We start from the raw sequence: 22,870 nt of genomic DNA on the forward strand, positions 1-22,870 counted from the left end.
ACCTGTCCTAGCCCTTGTTTCTTCTCTTCGGCATTTCGTGGTAGGCTAACCCTAAAAGGTTCAAAGTTTGTGTTCTTTTTGGATAAGTATCCAGGAGCCTGATGCAAAGCCAATAGAAAGACTCCCAGTGACATGAATGGGCTTTGGATCAAGCCAAAACTTATGAGGTCTGGTCTACGCTACACAGTTCTGCTGTAGCATGAAAAAAAACAAACAAACAAACAAGCCCTGCACCCCCAAAACTGTCATAGCTATCCCAACAAAAATCCCAGTACAAGTCTGCCGACAGAAGAGTGCTTCTGTCAGCTTAGCTAATATCATTCAGGGAGGTGGTGTACTTATGCTGGAGGAAGAACTTCTTCTGACAGCTTTCATTGTGTCTACACTAGGGCAGCGTTTCTCAAATGCCAGGGGATTTTTCTGCAGTCACAACAGCCTCCTGGGTGGAGAGTAGCACCCCCTTCCTGCAGCGTCCAGCTGTTGCTCCTGGCTGCCTTGGTGTTTGCTGCACTGCCAGCAGCCTGGATCACACAGCCTCCTTGGGAGTCTGGACAGTACCTCTGCAGACACATGGGACCAGCATGTGTCCTCAGAGGCTTTGGGCTCTAGGCCCTGGGCTCCGGCTCTGGGCTTCAGCCCAGGGCTGCGGGGCTCGGGGTTGGAAAAATGTTCAGAGCGGCTACTAGCGAGGTCTGGTGGCCACACTCTTCGGCCACCAGAAAAGTTCGTCTGAGAACCCCTGCACCAGGGGGTTCTGCCAGCACAGCTGTATCAGCCAAGGCTTAGTGTAAACCTGGCCTGAGTCCACAATCATTGGGCTGGAAATCATGAAAAAAATAAGTGTGGAACCTCCATCACTTTTGCTTCCTGATGTAAATACATGAGAACTGACTTTCTTGTAGCATTTCAGGATTTGGGGATCTGGTGGCAGCTAGAAACCAAGAGTGGCATCCAATCATCTCAATATCTTAAAAAAGGTTTAGTTCATGTTTGGGTGTGGAAACAGGAGAGGAATTGGGGTGAGTGCGTTTCTGAGTATTTCTGGACTCGGTTTGCTTTTCCCTATGTTAATGTAGAAAGATGTGATTATTTATTAATGCTGGTAGGACATACTGCAGCATTACAGCTTTCAAAATGAATATTTCATGACATCCATCAAAACAACGGCCCCAAATTTTACCTCAGTAGCTTCAGACTGTGTAAACATGGTAGGGATATTAGCAGCCTTTCAATGCTTTGATCACTCAGCGCGTTTCTAGATAATCTGCAAAGCAAGGGAGAAAACACATTGCAAGAATAGAAATGATTTGCAAGCTTCACAGTTAGTGGATATTAAAACAATATATTCCTGTTGAAAAATACATACTCGGCTCAGAAATCCTTGACTTCCAAGGTTTAAGTTTCATTTACTGGACTATGGGAGTTAAAAAAGAACAGCAAAAGAAACTGTTTAGAAATGAAAATGGATTCAATAAGTTATGAGAGTCCACTAGCTTCTAGATCATTCGTTTTACAAACATATTTATGGGCTGGATGTAGAGATCACTGGGTAAGGGTCTCTACACAGGAGGTCAGACTCTCTAGAACTGGATCAGAATAGTCCTAAATAACTGTTAACAGTCTCTGAATCTAGGGTAGGTAGGGGAACAGAAGGGTGTGCCAGCACTGCATGCGTCCTGGGGAATTAACACACAAATTATAGAGTTCTAGGAAGCCAAATTCTGCTTTCAGATATACTGGGGTAAAACTAGAGTAACTCTCCTGAGGTCATGTCCAGGATATTGGAGGAAAGATTCTTGTATATTAATATCTGAATTAAATTCACCTATGGTGCAAAGAGCCTGCACTGTGTGTGAGGGCAGGGGGAAGAACCACAGATGGAGCAGTCAGACAATTCTTTTCTGCCTCAGGAGGGGATTCTGTGCTGAAGGCTGCAATGGGGGTGATCGTAAGATTTGCATTTACATGGAGACAGAGGCCCCAAACACTCCACGCAACTAGCACTGGGGGCTGAAGGCGATACTCCCACCCGCAGGCTGGAAGAGCGGTTCTGGTGGGAGGAGGGCATTCCACAGTCTTGCTCAGTGACCCTGGGTTGGGGGGATGGATTTCATCACTCCAGGTGCTCCATCTGCACAAAGCCTAGTTACTGCGGGCCACCATTGGTTATATACAGGTGGATTTCACTTTCGCACAAGACAGCCTGACGTACAGACAAACTTACACAACACTTGGCACTTACTCAAGTTCTGTTAGTCCAGTGCATTTTCCAAGGATCTGGCAGAGCGTGTCCATGTCCTCAGGACTCACAGTGCATTCCCTAAGACTGAAGCAAACCATATACTCAGGATCTTCAGATTTACCTTCTACAGCAGGGATGACATGGGAAACTCCATATAGACCTAAAGCCTCCCGTTTCAGGCCGAGCTGCTAGCCAGGGGTTCAAAGCCAATCCCAGCCCTTCTATCTACCACCCTGCTTGCATCACAAATGCATTCAGGTGACGGTTTTGCTGTTCTAAACCTTCTGGGCCAGATCACCAGGTGCTGTAAACGTGGGTTGCTCAACTGACTTCGGTGGAGCTTTGCTGATTCACAACAGCGAGCATCTGGCCCCACGTGATCATCCCACTTTGTGAAGAGACTGAATGGAGCTGCCTCCTTGGCAATACAAATTCCTTGGGGAATCAGCACTTGTTTTCCCAATGTCACACACCTTCTTGGTTCCCTCGAAATAGGGCTGGGCATATTGCTCTCTCACTGCATGGGGCTCCCCTAATGAGCGTTAGGGTTACATAACGAGGGAACGGAGCTGTGAGAAGGCATCTGCTTTTCCCTATAGATGGGCCTTTCCAAGGCCTTCTCCTTAGCTGGCCAGATCCCCCGCTTCCTCACACTCAGTCATTTACACTTGTGCAAAGGGAATGCAAAGTGCGGGTAGAACACTAGTGTGAGTAGAGAATTCTGATTCTCACTCTGGCAGGTATAAATCACTCCGTGAGAGCAAAGCAGTGGGGAATCTGACCCTGTATATCTCAGTCAACTGAGATATGGGAAAACAGCTCCAAGCAAGCCAAGACACTTTCTATACAGCACGCTCTGTTTTCTTAGCAGACTAGCTCATTTGAATGATGATTCTGTGTGTGTGTACAGGGGAGGGGTAGCATAATACCTTACAGGCCAGATCCTCAGTTGATGTTAATTGTCATTGACTTCCGTGGAGCCATGTCAATTTATATCAGCTGAGGATGTGCCTCTATAGACAAGTATTTCAGGCACCCAGATCTCTCTTCATTCCAGTGGTGGAGGGGCTAGGAAGGTGATGCCCCAAAAGCCAATCATTTAGAAGGATCTCACCAAGAATGCTGCTAGATTTGGAACCGCTCTGGGCCCGATATGTCCCCACCATTTCTCTCCACCTCTGCCAATGCTCTGAGAGCTGTGACTGGCCAACCAGAGGGGTAGAAGGCAGCTGTTTCAATGGGAAGCAGAATCTGGCATCCTCTCTCTCTTTAGGATGAGAACTAGGCAGTGCATGGAGAGACCCTCTGAGGAAAAACCCTTGGAGATGAAGGACTCCCAAAACAATTGTGACCCAGGCTTGGCTTTTCTGATGTTTCTAAATTAAAAACCAGGAGTCAGAACAGAAAGTTGCCGTACCGAAAGCAATAGCCGTTCTCTAAATGTTGTGGATGAGCCGGGAACTTTCCTTCAGATCTGGTAGTGCTGTTCCTGGGGACAGAGTTTTTGTTACCATTTCAATTGCACTGAGTGCAAAACACTATGTTGTCCATGGGTAGCTGACTCTCCACGCCTCAGTGCGGTGGCCTCATACGCCAGCCTCCCCGGACCCCCACAAATGAAGCACACATCATTAGCAAGAGCGAAGACTCATGCCACCCCTCCAACCCCAGGGGTGCCTTGCATTCATCCAGCGCCTTTGGTCAGGTGGCTGCCCAGGAGGAAGCGAATTCCCATCCCCATCACTCACTGCTGACCCTTCCACCTCATCCTGCACACTCTCGGCTGCCCACCCCCATCCTCACCACCCAGCTGCTCTCTGCCTCCACTATTCCCAGCCAGTATTCAGAGCCAAAAGAACCCCTGATTTTGACACCCTGCGGAAACCACGCTACTGCAACATGGGCATCTCGATACTATGGGAATGGCACACAGGAAATGCTTGGACAGGCTCTTTACCTGACTCTTTCCCAGAAGGTTAAATGGACCGACTGAGCGTTTCCTAGGCTGTAACCAAAAGAGAACACCATGAACACGGAGTCAGGAGAAGGGTGCTCACATTTCATGCACTGCAAACCAAGGTCACATGTCAAGCGCCAGCGCTGATGGGAAAACACAGTAACAAGAGCCCCAAACATACCTGATGTCTATTGATTTAATGAGTTCCAGGGCCGATAAACACTGAGCTAAGCCAAACACAGCACTCAACGATATCTGATTGCCACTCAGCCTAGAGGAAGAGATGGAATAAAACCATTATTTTCTAAGAATTAAATCCTCATCCTCATTATCATTAATGATTTATACAGTGCCATAAGACAACAGAAATGGTCTTTGCTCTGAAGAACTTACAGTCTCACTGCGGCCAGGCGTGTGCTTCCCAGCTTGCAAAGACAGACTCTTGCTAGCTCTGCTCAAGCTAGTGCACTAGACACCACGGTGTAGCCAGGGACAGCACAGGAGGCAGTTTGGGCTAGCCGCTTGGGTACAAGCTTACCTGGACCAGAGGCTATATGCCTGCATGGCTACCACAAGCCATCACCACGCTACCCATTTGCATTGCTATTCTTAGCACACTAGCTCCAGCCAAGCTAGCGTGTACGTCTAGGTGAGCTAAAAAACACACTCATGGCTGCAGCGTAGGCATACCTTAAGGGCCTGACGCGCTGCTGCTGCGCACCGTCTGTCCTCATTTCCATCTATACAAATATAACTCAGTCCAAGCGAGTGGTACACAAATTAGATATCAAACACACCTATCCCCTGGTGTATGAGTGGGAAATTCCACTATGGTAGCATTTCACACCTATTTTGCACAGGTTTAAATAACTATCCACAGGGTAAGTTAAAGGTGGGAATTAGGCTAAATATTTTAAATAAGCTACATAATGATGAGTGATCACTTACTTCAGGGAACTCACTGTCTTCAGCTCCGGAAGGAGTCCAACCAGCTTCCCGACTCCCTGGTCTCCCAGAGAGTTATTTGACAAACTAGGATTTAAAAGAAGATATTTATTTTTCATTAAGGAGAAAATAATATGGTCTAGATAATACTTAGTCCTGCCATGAGTGCAGGGGACTGGGCTAGATGACCTCTCAAGATCCCTTCCAGTCCTGCAATTCTATGAGTTTATAATATACTTAGTCTGCTCCCTTAATATCAGTCCCCAAAGGGCAGAGCACTGACATCCTCGGATGGAAATCAAAGCCATAGGTAGCTCATCCAGTCTCCTCCTTGCCTTTTTTGTCAAATAAGTTGACGCACGGTGGCTTACGTCAACCCTACTTTGTAGTGTGGCCCAGGCCTCAGGACTAAAACCTGGAGGGCACAAGGCCACTGACGGGATCTGGAGCATTGCAACTCTAACTTGAGTCCAGTCGAGTTTCCTCCCACTGACAGGGGTAAGTCCACTGAAGTCAACAGTTACGCCAGTGTGAACGAAAAGAAAATCGTGCTCAGAACTTCCTCATCATGTGATGCCTGTTCAGTAGCCTCTGCAATGAGCTGGCACTTCTCATCCCCAGAAGTCAGACAGCCACATTCATCAGGAGGATCTCAAATTGACCCTCCTGTTACCAGGTTCAGCAGAGGAACCCAGGCATGAATGAATCCCAGACAATGCAACTTTTCTGTTTTGCAAAACTTGTTGAGGTTTCAAGATCAGGTTTCATTCCGATGCTGAAGGACAATGACACCTTTCGAAATTTTGACCAAAAATTAAAGAGAATCCGAGACTCATCCCAGAACAGCTTGGCAGTTAAGGCACTTGCCTAGGGTATGGAAGGCCCATGTTTGGAACAGGCTCGTGAACCTGGCTCTCCCATGTCCCAGCCAAATGTCCTCACCAGTCTAGATCTCTCTGGATCTCTCCCCCCGTGCCGCCCCCTCCGCCACCAGAAAACAACTCCATCCTGGCCTGAATTTCCCTCCAAACGGATGCTTTTCCACAAAGCATTTGAGCGTTGACAAAATGACTTTGACAGAAAAAAAAGTTTTTCCATACTACTGAGAAGAAAATCCCTGCATGCCCCTTTCCTGGGTCAGGCAGGAGGCACACTGGCAGGGCAGCTAGCTGGGAAGGTTGCACTGCTGCCACTAAAGTTATACCTGTTCTGTGAGTGCACAGAAGACTTCAGTCTCCAGCCATCCGTATAAATATATATTTCATTTCACAATAGGAAGCCATCAGTTCCCATCTCTTCTCCTACCAGGAAAGCCGTTTAAATGTGTTGCTATGCTGAATTTGGCCTAGCAGAGGTGGTTGAAATCTCCATTACAATGCACTGCCTCTGATGCAGGCACTGTCCCTCAGACAAAACAATTAAAGGAGGCCGCCTGTACCTCAGAGACATTTCCCCGGAAATATGCAGGCTTCATACAAATGCTCACTTGACTCAGTGAAGTCTCTTCCTCCGGGGCTCTGGCAAGAGGTCTAGGGAAAGTTGCATCAAGCACTGCCCCACATCATAGAAAATTCTCCACTTCCCAGACCAGCATGGAAGCACGCAGGGTTAAAATTGGCTTTGTACGTGCTTTTGACCAAGCAACTTGATCGCTTGAACGCTTATGGGAAGTGTACACTAAAAGACAGTCTGACCACCCATTGCTGGGTTTAATGCAGGAACCACTGGGTGAAATCTCTTACCTGTGTTATACAGGAGGTCATGTTAAATCTAGGAATCTCTGAAATCCTACATCTGTGCAAGTCTATGACCACAAAACCAAGAACCACCTCCTGCTGCTAACAAATGGAATGACTCCTTTTGTTTACACGGTAGAGATCTGTGCTTTTGTGCTGAAGATCCTAGGTAAGCTGTGTTGACGATCTATACGTGAGCACCACACCCTATTGTGAATGTGCAAAAGAGAAGCACATTTTGCATGCACGCAAATGAACCAATGGAACATTTTGCGGTGGATGGTGGATTTTCTGTCACTCCAAGTGTTTCAGTCAACACTGGATGTCTTTCTAGTAGATACGTTCCAGTTCAAATACACGTGAATGGGCTTGATGCAGAACTTACTGGGCAAAGTTTTCTGCCCTGTGTTATGCAGGAGGTTAGAGTAGACAACCATCCTTCTGGCCTTAAAATTATGAATCTCTGAACAACTAACCGAGGCCTATATATAAGGCCCAACATTTAAAAATATTTATTATAAACAATATCCCAACAAATTGCAAAAATACAACTTAGCTCTAAAAAATAAGAAGACTCACTCGAGCTCTGATACTCTGCTACATTTCTTCAACATAGTGCACAACTTGTCCAGATCTCCGGTGGAAAAAACACTGTCTGTCAGCCTAAGAAAGAAAGCAACCCCCCACCCCAAATTATGAGATAGGCTTAAAAATCATGAGATTTTAAAAAATTCTTTTCATTGCCTTCTGGTGTTTGAGCCTTCTGTTTATACTCAGGTCACTTTTTCCAGTTTTTCTCTACACACATGAGGATTAGAAACGTACTTTTTCATACATCCAGGAGCCAGGGGTTTTAAGAAACCCATGAAACTAATGATAAAATCATGAGAGTTGGCAAGGCTGCTGTAACCCAGAGGTTTAAACTGCATCTGACTGAGAGTGAGTTGTTCTACAAGAGACTTTCAAAATCAGATTTAAAATGAGCTCTGCTTGGGAAAACTATTAAGTTAAAACAGCAAAAGCTACACTGAATTTCAACTCAGCCCTCTGAATATAACCCTGCATAGCAACCCAGCACTGCCCAGTGGATACGGCAGGAGGCCCGGTGACTGATGTCCTATTCTGAAGTGTGTGACCTTGATCAAGTTATGTCACTGTTTTGTGCCTCAATTTCTCCATCTGTAAAATGGGGATAATATGTATATCAAAGTTATAGGTAAAAGTGCTATATGGACACGGAAGGTTATCATTTGCTAAGAGATGAGGCTGGCTGTTCTTTATCATTATTTATTTGTATTACAATAGCACATGGAGGTTCTCCACTGAAACTGCCTCTGTGAACCCCATTGTTCTCAGAACAGTGCATACACATGGTAAGAGGACCTCACTGTCTCAAGGAGCTTTACATTTAAACAGACAAAGGGTGGGATAAATGAAGGAGGATTAGCCTCCTCTCACAGAGGAGGAATCAAGGCACAGAAAAACTAAATGATTGGTCAAGGTCACACAGGGAGTCTGTGGCAGGGCAGAGATTTAAACCCAGCTATCATGAGTCCTACTTGAAAGCTATATCCAGATGCCCATCCTTCCTCTTGACAGCCTGCAAGAGATACAAACACACACTGACCTATACAGGTTTATATAGTCTGAATTAAATCTGGACTTGGGTTTAAGTCCGGGATCTTCTTGCAATCCATGTCCCAGAACAAGAGTAACTGATCAGCTCAACAAATCAAGTTCCCACTCTGACCTGCTGGTTGAAATACTTACCACAGGCTGATTTGGTGAATGAGACCTCATAACTAGATATCAAAGTGGGCTCCTGCAGGACTGCACAACCACTAACTACTGAGTCACCAGCGCTGTGCATCCTAGACTTTACCTCCACCCCACATAAAGATAATAACGATAAACAATAAGAAGTGACTCTTCCTTTCAAAAGCCTCATCAATGCTACTCCCCTTTGAACTTGCATCAGAAATGGTTTTCTCAGCTGCAGACACCAAAGATCTCTGAATGGCCACGAAAGGCATCAAACTACCTTATTTTCCTTGAGACCACAGACTTCTGGCTCTCACCTCCACCAGACTGGTCCCCACTACGAGAGGTATCCCTGTAACAATACATATGATCAGATCTGAACATAAACTGTCCTCTGAAAAGACAAGGCGAAGAGAAAAACTCAAGGAATCATACGTAAGTAACCACTCTACAGGGAGCACTCACCTCCACAAGAAGCCAGCGCAAAAAGCAGGACAAATTAGTGGAAATATACATTGCTTTCCCTTGTTTGTAATGCCACCATGGATTTGCCACCATGATCTACCTCAAAGAGCTTGTTTCTGACCGGCTCATTTCCCTGCACTTGTCTAGAAGTAGCCAATTCTTCCTTCCAGTGGTTAACAAAATACCTGTGAGAAGGGGCTGTTTGAAATTTTTCCCTCCAAACTGGTTTTGGGCAGAAATACGGGTTTTGACAGAACAAAGATTTTTGTGAAAAATGTCTGTCTTGCGAGGAGAAATTTCCATTTTTTGGTCAAAAACAGGACACCCCAAAATTGAAATATTTTGATTCTAAAATGCCACTGTGGTGCATCATGGGAGTTGCAGTTCAGGTATTTCTTGTTCCCATTTTTCTCTAGGAGCTGGGCTTCCCATTTGGACTGTATCTTCTATGATACAACATGGGCATACAACTCCTCACTAAGAAAGGGAGACACTGGTGCATCATGGGAGATGTAGTCCAACCAGGCAGCACAATTTATACAGAACAGGAGCATAAGGCAGCTGAACTACAGCTCTCATGAGGCAAATGGCAGCATTTCAGAATCAAAATATTTTGAATTTTTTTTGCCCAAACTTTCTGAGAACATAAACCTCATTTTCTGACCAGCTTGACTTGTGAGTTATGGATATGATGGCCCCAGAATTTACCCTAAGCTGAACTTGGTGTCATTCTTTGTGAACATATCTGTGAATCAGGTTTTGTAACTATTCGACCTGCCTGCCTGTTGTGTAGCACAGCTGTGTGGTGTTAAACAATTGCTACATTGATGACCTTTTATTTTAGCATAGTCTACTATGCTTGGGGTCCTGTGGGATGAAATGTGCTGTTGAGATGTAAGACATTATAATCAGGGTGTGGGGAGACAGAGCGGGAATGGCTAAACTGGGTAGGATGCTAAGAGAAAGTATCAAGATTAGAGTGAGTTGAGCAGCAGAGGGGCAACATTGTCAGGGTATACAGTGCACCCTAGTGATCAACTAAATCATATGTCTGGATTCATTCCAACATGTAAATTACAGGAATATGTAAGGAACAGATGGGGGGGGAGGGGAATTAACATTTCAGCTATGCTCTGACTTGTGATCAGCAGGGACTGATACACAGAACAAAGGATCTGTTTCCATGTGATGTACCTGGAATGGGTAGAGACAAATTCTCTATCTCCTATAAACTTCAGGATTGCAGTCTGATGATGAAGGCTGTGGAAGAAAGATGACAAACAATGTCACACTCAGTTCACTGACTATTACTAATTTATATTTTATTTACTCTTGATAATACTGTGGGGTTTCTCAAAATGACTATCACTTCAAAGGTCAGTAAAAATATTACCACTAGACAGCAGTTCCAAAGTCAGGAGGGAGGGATAGCTCAGTGGTTTGAGCATTGGCCTGCTAAACCCAGGGTTGTAAATTCAATCCTTGAGGGGGCCACTTAGCAATCTGGGGCAAAAATTGGTCCAGCTAACAAAGGCAGGGGGCTGGATTCCATGACCTTTTGAAGTCCCTTCTAGTTCTAGCAGATAGGTAATAATTGGAGAGATACCAATTTTAATATATTACCCAAGACAACCAGCTATCTCACATGACTATACTTGAGTCAAATTATGCACTATCAACTGAATAGCTCAGGAACAATATCAAGGAAAAGGTCCTGTTGAAGTTATTACACTTAACAACACAGAGTCTTGTCTACAGTCTGGAATTTTAATCATGGTTTGGGGAGGGAACCCATCAGTGCTGCTGCCAGTTCAGCTGAACCAGTGAAAATTTCTCTCTAAAATCCCCTGGTGCCAATAGCATGACAGGGGCAAAAAAGGGGTTTTATGAAATCTGATTACCATATCTGATTCTCTGCTAAGGATTTTGGGAGTTTACCCTGAAAAACACTGTTGATTCTGCAGGGTTGTTCCTGGTAAACTGTTCTGCTTTTAACTATGAAGGAATACACAGAACTACACACATTAGAAGTGGATGGTCTTTTAGTTTATGTCCTGCCCATATAAGAATAATCCCTGACACATATTTTCAGTGCTTGCAAGGATAAATACAGATTGTGAGGCACTCAGATACTGTGCTCACAAGGGCCACACAAGTACCCATAGATAAATTAGATAGGCTAAAGGGGGCCATACAAGTGCCTTTAGATGACAAATTAGACAGATGAGATAGATCAGTTAAGTACAATTTCCTGATCTGACTTTGCATACCTGGCTTCAAACTCTACCACATTCAAGCAGGTGTTCACGGCATTCAACAAACAGCAAACACCGTCCACAGATATCTGGTTGTTACTGACACTGAGAAAGAAAACACCCAGACATGCAAATGATTACCTATTGAAAAGTGGGTGTGCAATACCAGACCACAAAGGAAGTCATTAGAGGGACATGATGAATATTGCTCCATGCACATTCTAACATTTAATTTTTTTAAGCAGTTGGGCTGAAAACAACTGGAGGCAGTATTCTTGGGGACAAGGTATTTGATGCTAAACTTCTATATTCTGAAAGGATGAGACTCCTCTTCTGAACACAGTGTTAAAAGCGTGTGAGCTACCTAAGATTTCAGAGGTCCCTGGGCCTTCGGCTGCTCCCCTGTACAGGGGTACATCTCACTCCAAGAGGCTTGACTGGCTCCCTCCTGACTCAATATTCCACCCATACTCCTACGTGAGGCTAGGAAGGGTGTCAGCTTCCTTCTTGGTGGAACCCTGTCAGCATCTATGTACAACAGCCACCATCTTCATCACAGAATAATTCGGGGGGTGTACAGCAATACTTACTCCAACTGCTTGGAAATATGTGCTTCCGGGAGACTCTCTGCCAGCTCTCTGCAGCCTTCATCACCAAGTTGGTTACCTGATAAACTGAGGGATTTTCCCATTAAAGTGGTTCATTCTGAACAGTGTAAATAACACAGAATCTCATCCTCTTACTCCACGCTCCACCACTCCCCTGCTTGGCCCCAGCAGAACTATGCAGAGTGATTTTTCAGTTTACTGGCAATTCTGGAAAAAAAAAACCACCCTAAAACTAAGTAGTTTCAGACTGAACCAAAACCTTTTTTTCCCCTTCCTTTTTAATTTTCAGTAAATTGGGTTCAAGGAAACATTTCAGTTTGACCATTTTGAGTGGGCTTTTAAAATAAAATTAAAGGACATTTTGAAACAAAAAGTCATTTCAAACCAAGAACTCAAAATGTTTTGTTTTGAAAACTTTGAAACAAAAATGTTTTGATTTAAAAAAAAAAATTGTTGGTTTGGGTTTTTTTAACCAAAACAATTTGGTAAAAACAACATGAAGTCTCAAAATATTTCACTGTTGCTAAACCTACGTTTCCCCCCTTGTAGCAGGATGGTCACCAGCTCTGGCCGCATAGGGCTTAAAACAGCCCTAGGGAGGGTGTGGCTGGGAGCAAGCAGTTCCCAGGCTGAGTGGGGAAGCAGGCTCAGCTGTGGCCATGTCCCAATCAGGGTCCAGCTGACCCTTATAAGAGGGCAGTGGGCCAGGTGCAGAGTTGGTCTCTCTCTGCTTACAGAGAGGGAAGGGTCTGGCTGCTTAGAGCTCACAGCGTACTGAGAGTGGAGCAGGGCTGGGGGAAGTCTAGTGGAGCTCTAGCCTGGAAACCCTGCAGGCCTTGTTGAAGGCCCAGAAGGGTATTGGGGTGGCAGAGGCAGCTGGTCCAAACCCTCCTTGTCTGTGATGAGTGGCTTTTACACTGCAGTCTGCCCCAGTGAATGGGGGCTAGATGGTGACTGGCAGTAACCTGATACTGAGGTGAGGTAGGGATAGTGGGTGGAGGTTCCCCTGGGTGGGGAGACCCAGATACTGTGAGGGTACTGCTAGGGGGCAGCCCCCAAGAGAAGGGGCACTGAGGTCTGGGAGGGACATGGGGGGGCCAGTGAAAGGTGAGACACCAGCTGGTAGAAGGAGCTCTGGAGGCTGGTGAGCTAATTCCCTGGGAGGTCAGGTGGAGGTGACCATCACCCTGTTACACCCCCCAAAATAGTTTTGGACAAAAACTTTCACCCTGCTCTGCTTCCTACATGAAGTGACCTCAGGTGAGAGCTCTCCCCTCAGTGAGTCCACTCTGCTTCACATGGCTTGTGTGTATGCCCCAGGCCCAACAAGAACCTGCCATTCAAGCACTTGGGGAGGGAATGTCAGTCACAGAACTATGTCAATGGGTGGCTGCAGTCCTGATGGGAGGGGGGAAAACACAGGGTAAGACGGACTCTCTAACCCTAATCCCAGCCAATCAATGGAAGAGCTGGCGCTCTAAATCTGTGGTGCTGAGCTGGGCTGGAGAATCACCTTGCCAGAGACATTAGATTTCCCTGAATTTCCTATTGCTAGTAAGTTGTAATGAAATCTGTACAGCCAGACCCTGCCTGGCACGAACTGTGCAGAAAAAAAAAGGGGGAGGAGTAGCTGCTAGTCTCCCTGGCCCCCCAAAGGGGAAGGGCAAAGAGTGTGGCCGTGGCCATGGCCCTGCCTCTCCAGACTATCTAGCAGAGGTGGATGGCCTTGGAGGGGCATACGGGCAGCGCAACAGGCACATCTGCCCTCTGCGCCAAGAGTCCCAGGGCTTGCCTCCTCAAGGATCTAACAGACGTGCTCTAGTTCAAACAGGAATTAATGCAGAGAAATCCTACGGCCTGTGTTAGACAGGTGGTCAGACCAGACCACCACAGTGGATCCTTCTGGTCTGATAATCTGACTCTGTAAATGCCTTCCAGAGCAGTGCTGTTCCCCGGGGCCCCTGGCACATGCCTTTGCCTCCGGGGAACAGCGTGGCCAACAATGCTGTTTGAAATGAGGTGTCTCTGGTTACATTCCGGTAGTGACAGAAGCTGGGGGTTAGACTCCCAACTCCCACTGAATCTCTTTGAAAATCCCAGTGTGCCTAATCTAGAACAACATGGCTCCCCTTCCCCCACTGGGGTGAGGAACCCACATTAAATTGGTATTTGACATGATTTCCCCCTCTTCCGTCCCACCTGCAGCAAGATCAACATTAGAAGGGACCCTTAGAGGAAACAGGATCTTTCCTGATGTACTTACTCCACTTCCGAGAAGTGGGCGGAGCCCCTGAGAAGAGCAGTGATCTCCAGTGCATGCTGTGAATTGAGGCTGCAATCCTGTAACCTATGAAGAGGAAGATTAGAGTAAATGAGCAGCAAAGAGACAGACAGAGCAGAAGGCTGATATCAGAGTGCAGACAGTTCTAAGGGGATTTAGGGGGAATTCACATCTGGAATAAATGAAGAGAGGGCCAGTGGATGGGGCAGCAGACTGAGAGTCATCAGATCTGGATTCTGTTCCTGCCTCTGCCAGTGATGGGTCTGGGTGACCTTGGGCAAGCCACTTCACTCCTCTTGCACCTCAGTTTCTCTAGTTGTAAAATGAGGATAATACTTTATAAGGAGCTCTGAGAGCCTTCATTGACAAGTGCTATGAGAGTGCAAAGTTTTATTGCATAGTAAAGCCTCACCATCCTCCTTACAAGGAAGGTAAGCATTATCATTCCCATCTTACAAGCAGGGAAACTGAGGCACAGAGTGACACTAATTGTAGGTTGTGAGAAAAGGTCTTCACTTCTATCAGGTTTAAATTTGCTTCATTTCAACTTCATTCTAAATGCCTGTGTCCTTGTATTAGGAGAAAAGTGACTTTTCTTTCTGAATCCCTGAGGCGGCCTTGGAACGAGTAGGTAGCTGTTTACTTTAAAAATCATGTTGAGAGGGAGGAAGCATTAAAAGGGCTCAGATTAGATTCTTTGATCAAAACAAAGTGTTTTCTGGAACATAATCTTTGTTTCCAGCAGATGCAGCAGCAGTAGTTTAGGTCTCTAGAGTGTGACTGCTTCTTGGCAGGGATTGTCCCTTCGAGGGAGGTCTATGGTGCCCAGCACATGGGGCCCTCATCCTAATTAGGGTTTTGAGGGCTACCAGAATATAAATACTTAATTATAACAACACTGATGATAAGAGAGAGTGACTGCTAGCAACACTCAGATATTGCAGTGATGGATTGAATAGACAAAGTGCCAACTCAGTCTTCTCTATACTGTTATCTTGTGTATCTTTATCACCTGATACCAGCCCAATTACCCCAGGGTTCTGGGACTCCAAAGCCCACGGAGGTGAGAGAAGCAGGCTGGCTGCTTCTCAGTGCTCACAGCCCTCTCCTACCACAAGTGCAGGCCCTGCTGGGCTGGTGTCATGGCACGACAACATTGTGATGCAAACTTCCCCGTGACAACATGACAGCACAATGGAATGTTGTAAGACCACATCAGCTGAGCCCAGCTCACAGTAACTGGGGGCCACTGGTTTGGACAGCCTGGGATTTTTATATTTTAACCCTCAAATTCAGGGGATCAGGGAATTGGCTACAAGCTTGTGAGTCGGGAGAGTTGGGTTTTATTCTCAGCTCTGCCACCAACAGCTATTTGACCATGGGCAAGACACTTGACCTCTCTGTGCCTCAGTTTCTCTACATAATGAAAATATTTTGTACAAATCTTTGTGATCCTTCCAAGAAAAATGCTACGTGAGTTCAAACTACCATTATAGAATGAAGTTACACAGTTCCCCCCGTGATGTGGGTAGTCATTACCCTTCCTGTTTCACAAATGGGCAAACCGAGGCACGGAACAGTAGGCTATGTGTAAGTTGTGAGAAAAAGTATTTCCTTTCAGCAGTTCTAAATTTTCTCTTTCAACTTCACTCAATCTCCCCTTGTCCTTGAAATATCAGAGGGTGAACATAAGTGCCTGATCTATGTTCTCTATGCCGTCTATTATTCTGTGTACCTTTATCAGCCAACACCAGCCACAATCACCTTAGTGTTCTGTGAGTCCATGTCATGTCGCCATAGGCAGGTGAGGGGAAGCAGGCTGGCTGCTTCCCAATGCGCACCTAGCCCTCTCCTGCCACAAGTGCAGGCTCTGCTGAGCTAGTGTCATGGCACGATGACATCACGATACAAACTTCCCAACGACAACATGACATCACAACACTGTAAAACCATGTCTGCTGAGCCCAGCTCACAGTAACTTGGGGTTACTGGTTTAGGCAGGCCAGGATTTTTGCATTTTAACCATTTACCCAGCTCTATCGCCAACAGTCCTCAAAGAAGAAAAAAAACAATAAACCCTCCAGCAAGTAATGTTTAATAACAATCAGAATACCAAGCACTCTTCATCCATAGATCTCAAAAGTGTTTCTAAGAACAGAAAGGTTGGATTAAATGACCAGAAAGACAAACAGAACAGGAAACTGATTTCAACTCCCAATGGGCCCTTCTAGGAATTATCCCTCTCTCGATCCAGGGGGAATTCACATTAGGAATAGTGTGGACAGCCAGAGGGGCTCAGTGGATGGGGTACAGGAGTGGGAGAAAGGAGATCCTCCCTTTGTCTCCCTATAAAATGGTCATCATCCTTCTGTAAAGTACTCGGGAATCTTTAAAGGCAGAGTGCTACGGGAGAGCAAAATGTTATTCTATAGTTCAGTCGCACCTCCGCCGCTATGATGTTACTAAGAATGATCATTCCCATGTTACAAATGGGGAAAAGAGGCACAGGAAGGTAAATGATTTTGCCGAAGTCACTCAGGGAGTCAACTGAGAGCAGGTGATAGAACCCAGGAGCCCAGATTCACACATACACTCACTTCACCCCATCTAACTTGCTAGTGGGTGGCGCTGTGACCCACCTGTGCTAGGGAACCAGCAAAGATGCTTGGTATAAAGTCCTGTCTCTTACCGCCATGTTCTCCTGTTTTGGCTCCATGATCCAGTACGAGCTTGCCATCAGCTGGCCAATCAGTGTATTTTTATAACACTGCTGTTCCCTGAATTTAGTGCTGGTGAAATGTGCTGGATTTAATAGGAATGACATGGCAGGTCAGACCTATGGTCCACCTACTGTGATACCCTGTCTCTGATAGTGATGCAGACTTCCCCATGACAACATGTGATATCACAATTGAACGTTGTCAAACCACATCTACTAAGCCCAACTTACCGTAGCTTGGGGCCCTCATTTGGACAGGCTGGGATACTTTTAATTTCTAACCATTTAACCAGCCCTATTTCTAACAGTTCTTAAATAGTAATATCCTCTGCCTGTAATGACTTGACTCTGCCCATCTGTGGAACCTGTCATGTGAAGATCTCTATTCACCCATAGAAATTTAAGTATATTTCTTTTACCGTAACTTTAAATTTCTTATTTGAGCAGCATTTTCCATTTTACGTTCTCTTCTCCTCAAATTCGATGATCTGCAAAGAAACAAAATATTTACTGGCCTTTGAAACTTCATCATAAGACATTTGAGCTGTTGAATATTTTCCAGCTACCTTGTGGGATGCAGTATGCACAGGGAAGGAATAAAGCTTTGCTGGAAGAAGTCACTGGGGGTACATTTAACACAGCAGCAGGGGGTGTAATTCCCAGCTTGGGGAGGCGAACTTGTGCTAGCTTTGATCAAGCTAGTGCGCGAACAGGAGTATGGCTGCAGTGACATGGGTGGTGGGACAGGCTAGCCACTCTGAGTGCCCATCTAGGGTCTCAGATAGGCTTATACTTAGCCCATGCTTCCCACTGCCCACACCACCATGGCTACATTGCTATTTTTAGCATGCTAGCAGGATCAAAGCTAGTGCAGGCATGTCTACCCCAGCTGCAGTGCAGATGTAGCTTGAGTCTCTTTCCAGGCTTCAGTTCCCTGGCCCAGCATTAAGCCGTCCCTGCGGCAATCTGTTTTGCTGCCCCAAGCACGGCAGTCAGGCTGCTTTCAGTGGCATGCCTGCAGGAGGTCCGCTGGTAACGCAGATTCAGCAGCATGCCTGTGAGAAGTCCACCGGTTCCACGCCTTCGACATCCCGGCTGATCTCCTGCAGGCATGCTGCCGAAGGCAGCCTGACTGCCGCCCTCATGTTGATCGGCAGACTACCCGCCGTGGCTTGCCACCCCAGGCATGCACTTGGTGCGCTGATGCCTGGAGCCGCCTCTTCATTGCCCTAGTGCAGCTGAATGGGAGTCAGGAGGCTAAGGCCTGCTCATTGCAAATGAAAACATTCAACTATGTAGCACAGCATGTGATGAAAGGTGCTTTCCGGCTGGGGCATTTTCAGACTGATCCTCTAAGAGAAAAACAAGGACCCATATTTCGCTTGGTATTTACTTACCTAGGGCTAAATCCATACTGTCCCCACACATATGCAGAGGCATGAAAAGAGGCAACCAAAAAAGGTGCAAGAAGTGTTGTACCCAATTTATGCCCCCCCAAAAAATCGCCATGGTCATGATTCAGAATTGCCCTGCAACCTCTACTGTCATTTACTCCCATGCAAAATGCTCCCATTCTGGATTAATAGTTTTACATTCCCTTTTAACAGGTGTAAATGACTGCAAGGGGTGCAGGGGAATTATGTCACATTTCTCAGTGGCAGATTTAGAGTTTGTGGGGTTCTCTGCACAGCTTCATTTCCAGGTCCCCCCAGCCAAGAAAAAGAACATTCTCTCTTATCTCCCTCGTTTTTCATTCTTTTTTTCTCCTCCTCCTCCTATATTATAAGTAATGGGAATTAAATGACAATAAAGTGAAGTACATTGATTGGGGCAGGAGGTAGGGATGCAGAAGAGGGTGTGGGGTGCAGGCTCTGGGAGGGAGTTTGGATGTGGGTGTGGGCTCTGGGCTGGGGTAGGGGGCAGCGCTTACCTCGGGCAGTGCAGCTCCCACAGCGCAGTTTCTGGCAAATGGGAGCTGCAGAATTGGCGCTCAGCGTGGGGGAAGCGTATGGAGACACCCCCCCCGGGGCTGCAGGGACATGCCAGCCACTTCCGGGAGCAGCATAGAGGGAAGGAGGGAGGCAGAGCGGGCAGGGAGCTGCCTTAGCCTGCTGCTGGCATGTCTCTGCACGTCCCTTGGGGGGATGGGGACAGCAGGTCTCCATGCACTGCCCGGAGGGCAGCGCACAGAGCCACTTTCCCAACCAGGGGCATGCAGAGACATGCCAGCAGCCGGCCATTTCCAGGAGCCATGTGGGGCCACTGACCACGCCATGCAGGTAGCCTGCCTGCCTGAACCCTGCTGCGCCACCAGCCAGGGCAGGTTGTCAAATATTTGTCCTGCATTTTGGGGGCGCCTCTCTGTTGTTGGGGGCCCTGTGCCACCGCACGGTTTGTATCATGGTAAATCCGCTCTTGTCATTTCTGGAGCCACCAGTCACCAGTGTCCATGGTAGAAATGACTATTGTTTGAACCAGAATTCCCTTAAATACTCACAACTCCAAGATCAATTTCTCACCTCAGGACTCTTCTGGACTGGCCAGAAAAATATATCATGACGGTGTCCTTCCTGTAAGCAAAATACAACACACTATTAGCTTAAATCCTAAAGGATTAAACTTCTTATGCAGAAATGCTCAGTAGGAGCCTGGTCCTGCTCTCCTTGAAATGGACGGCAAAGCTCCCACTGAATTCAGTGGGGCTGAATCAAGCCTTAGAAATGTGCTGCTCTTAAGCTTATGAAGCAAAAGGGAATATTGCAGTGGATGTTAGTCAAAAGAATCATTGGTTTCAGCAAGGCTGGCCAGAAGCTTGAGCAAACTGCTTCTTGGGGTTCCCCTTCTCTAGATACAACTCCCATGAAACCAGGAGCTCATTCCACTGATTGATCCAAAATGCTACAATTTACTGCAGCCATTTGGCCTTTTGCTCCAGCTGTGGCATGGAGCAAAACAACACGGTTCAGTAAAAATGCCCTTCTGCAAGATAAGTTGTAAGAAGGGTCAGCAGTGATTTCAGTATCACGTGTGTCTTGCGTGGTGAAACTTGGACAAAGGCAAACTGTGTCCAACAGGGCTTCATTAGAGCTATACTAGGGATGAATCTGGCTCCTAGAGTTTACCCACAGAATGAACTAGTTGTAAGAGCTGTAATTTAAGTCTCCACTTTACCCAATATCTGGGACATATGATAATATCAAAACCATTGTTCAAAGACAAAGCAAGTGCACAACAACACAAAATGTTGCTTTTCCAGTAGTTTTTGCTGGCTTATAACTCATTTGCATTAACAAGGATTCTCACCGGGTAGATATTGCATGTTTTTTAAAACAAGAGTTTAAAATATTGTGGCAGAGCTCTGACCTTGCTCCCGTGGGTCCTGTGCTTCTAGGCGGTTTACGCTAGCCTCAGTGGCTCACTGTGACCCTCCACGTAGCTGTTCTCACTCTAGGGCCAGGATTACAGTCTACTGAGCCCTTTTCATCATAGGCCTGCAAGGAGGTTGGTGAGATAACTCCCACAGTCTCTGTTCAGCCTCCTGTCCTGACAGGGTCCTGACTTCCCCTCCCAGGAGATGTTCCTGTAGTGGTGGGCTGGGGGGAACCCGGGCCCGACCTCTACTCTGGGTTCCGGCCCAGGGACCCTAATGGTAGCAGCTGTTGGCAGCCAACCTTTCACTGCCAGAGTTGCTACATTCCCCTGGGCCACTTCCCCACAGCTCTCCTGATTCTCCCTTCTTCACCCTTGCCTTAGGGCTCCCGTAACGATGGTTTGAGGGCGTCTTCAATAACCAGCCCTTCAGCCTCTCCCCTGGCTCCTCTCTGTCTGACTGGAGTGAGCCCTTTTTATAGTATCAGCAGGGCCTTAATTAGAGTCAGGTGGTCACATTAACTTAATGGCCTCACCTGACTCTTTGCAGGTTAATTAGAGTCAGGTGTTCTCATTAGCCTGGAGCAGCCCCTGCTCTGGTCAGCCAGGGAACAAAAAACTGTTAACCCAGTGGCCAGTATCTCTGCCTTCTGTTATTCTGCTGTACCCAACTGGCCTGGGTCTATCCCAATATGTTACATAGACATTTTACATTGAAAAATCAATGTGTGAAATGAATCAATGCCTTAATAATTCCATATTGCATAATGTAACTGAATCAAACTCCATTTATCAACTTGTCAATAAGAGGAGAGAACTGAACTCAATTTGCACCAATCTTTATTACGGAGCAATTCTACTTAAAAGAGAAGGCAATTTTTAAAGTCAGCAGTTAGAGAAATACAGTATATATTTCCATAGCATGTATTACCAGTACCTTATATGTAGTTCAGTAACATTTGGACAGGTAGTGGCTCCCTTCGCCAAAGAAAGAACAGACTTCACCGAAATATCATTATGGCTTAAACTGTGGATAATAGTCAGAGCATCACAATATCAGCTGTTTGTATTTGATAGTAAGTCTCTTTTATTTAATACACAACCACTGCTTCTCAACACACACACACAAATCTAATGGATTTGTTGACTATTTAAAACTATACCTGTTTGTTTTTAGCCAACAGATATTTCTGCCTGTTCGCAATTCAATTCTATTTAATGGACTCTTTCAAATGCAACGGCTGCCCCTGAGTTCAGAATCAGGGACACTTGATAGAGCTATCGGATAGTAAAATGGTTCTTCACCTTTTTCTGCTAAACAAAACACTTAATAATACAGGTGATACAACTGCAATAGCATAGGGATTTATGATAAAATATTTGATACATTTTTCATAGTTTGCTGCAGCAAAATAACAGATGTAAAGTACAGCACTTTAAAGGAATACAGTCAAGATAAAAATCTTATGCTTAAAAAAAATCTAACCTGTTACTAGTAAAACTCAAAGGGTTTTTAAAAAATGTAATTTCCTTTATTTATGCTGTTTATTTAAGTTTTGGACTTCACTCAGCCTGATCCTGCAAACACTTTTGCCTGGGCATAAATTGACTCCACCTGACATCAATGGAATTGCTCATGAGTAAAGTTATGCACAGGTGTAAGAGTTTGAAGGAACAGCCCCTAAAATTAGATTGGTGTATTTGGTAAATTTCACTCTCTTCTTTTTTCAGTTGCAAACCTGTTTCACTGAAGGCTCCTGTGCATTACGAGGCCAATGCTGTTGTGTTAGGGTGTCCACTTTCCAGCCTGGCAGAGGCATGTTTGATTCCAATCCTTCTTCCCCCACCCATATCTGCATACACAAGCACATCCCAAGAAAACATTTCTATTCATATTAGGTTTAGTAAAACCTTGAGGCTGGGGATTATTTTCTTTTTTAATGAAATCTAATTGAACATAACTTCCTAGATATTAAAACCAGGAGGGACTATTAGATTATTCCCATCAAATTTCATCCTCCATTCATACTTCCATTTTGAGCCCAGTAGCTTGTGTTTGTGTTTGGCTAAAGCAGATCTAGGAAGATAACCAGTTTTGATCTAGAGACCTCATGAGGTGAAGAATTCACCGTTTCCTTTGGTAGTTTGTTCTAATGATTAATGGAAGGGGCCTCAGGCATTGACTGCATCTCGGCCTTTCCTGTTCCCCAGTCGCACACGACAGTTTAGTCTTCTGAGGACTAAAATGCTTTGGTTTAACTGAAGTCATTAGGCTCCATGATGTAAGGGTATTTGGGTGGAATTTGATGATCTGTGGTCCAACCTTTTCAGGGTTGTGGGCCAGATGCTAGTTTTGGGGCACCTCCGCAGGCCACACCCAGGAATACGTGCTCTACAAAATGGCATCCTCCGTGCGGCATGACCTTGCACGTATTGTAATGGTAAAGTCCCCCTGTGCAGAGGATACCATTTTGTAGAGCAAGTCTGCTAGGGGTGAGGGCAGATACCTTTGGGGGCTGGACAAAATCATTC

At 45.8% G+C, this 22,870-nt stretch overlaps 1 protein-coding gene across 1 annotated transcript in view; it reads right to left on the reverse strand.

The window, feature by feature from the left end:
- The window catches only part of NLRC5 (NLR family CARD domain containing 5), an 83,052-nt gene that overhangs the window by 35,550 nt on the left and 24,632 nt on the right, over positions 1-22,870 (reverse strand). The window contains 15 exon segments of the mRNA XM_032774048.2: positions 1,181-1,264; positions 2,243-2,326; positions 3,660-3,731; positions 4,200-4,247; positions 4,381-4,470; positions 5,148-5,231; positions 7,460-7,543; positions 8,922-8,993; positions 10,301-10,366; positions 11,377-11,466; positions 11,952-12,035; positions 14,233-14,316; positions 17,389-17,457; positions 19,489-19,539; positions 21,276-21,365. Of these exon segments, the coding sequence (XP_032629939.1) occupies positions 1,181-1,264; positions 2,243-2,326; positions 3,660-3,731; positions 4,200-4,247; positions 4,381-4,470; positions 5,148-5,231; positions 7,460-7,543; positions 8,922-8,993; positions 10,301-10,366; positions 11,377-11,466; positions 11,952-12,035; positions 14,233-14,316; positions 17,389-17,457; positions 19,489-19,539; positions 21,276-21,365 (1,152 nt within the window).

The sequence above is a fragment of the Chelonoidis abingdonii genome, chromosome 19 (assembly GCF_003597395.2).
Source record: "Chelonoidis abingdonii isolate Lonesome George chromosome 19, CheloAbing_2.0, whole genome shotgun sequence".
Classification (NCBI taxonomy): Eukaryota; Metazoa; Chordata; order Testudines; family Testudinidae; genus Chelonoidis; species Chelonoidis abingdonii.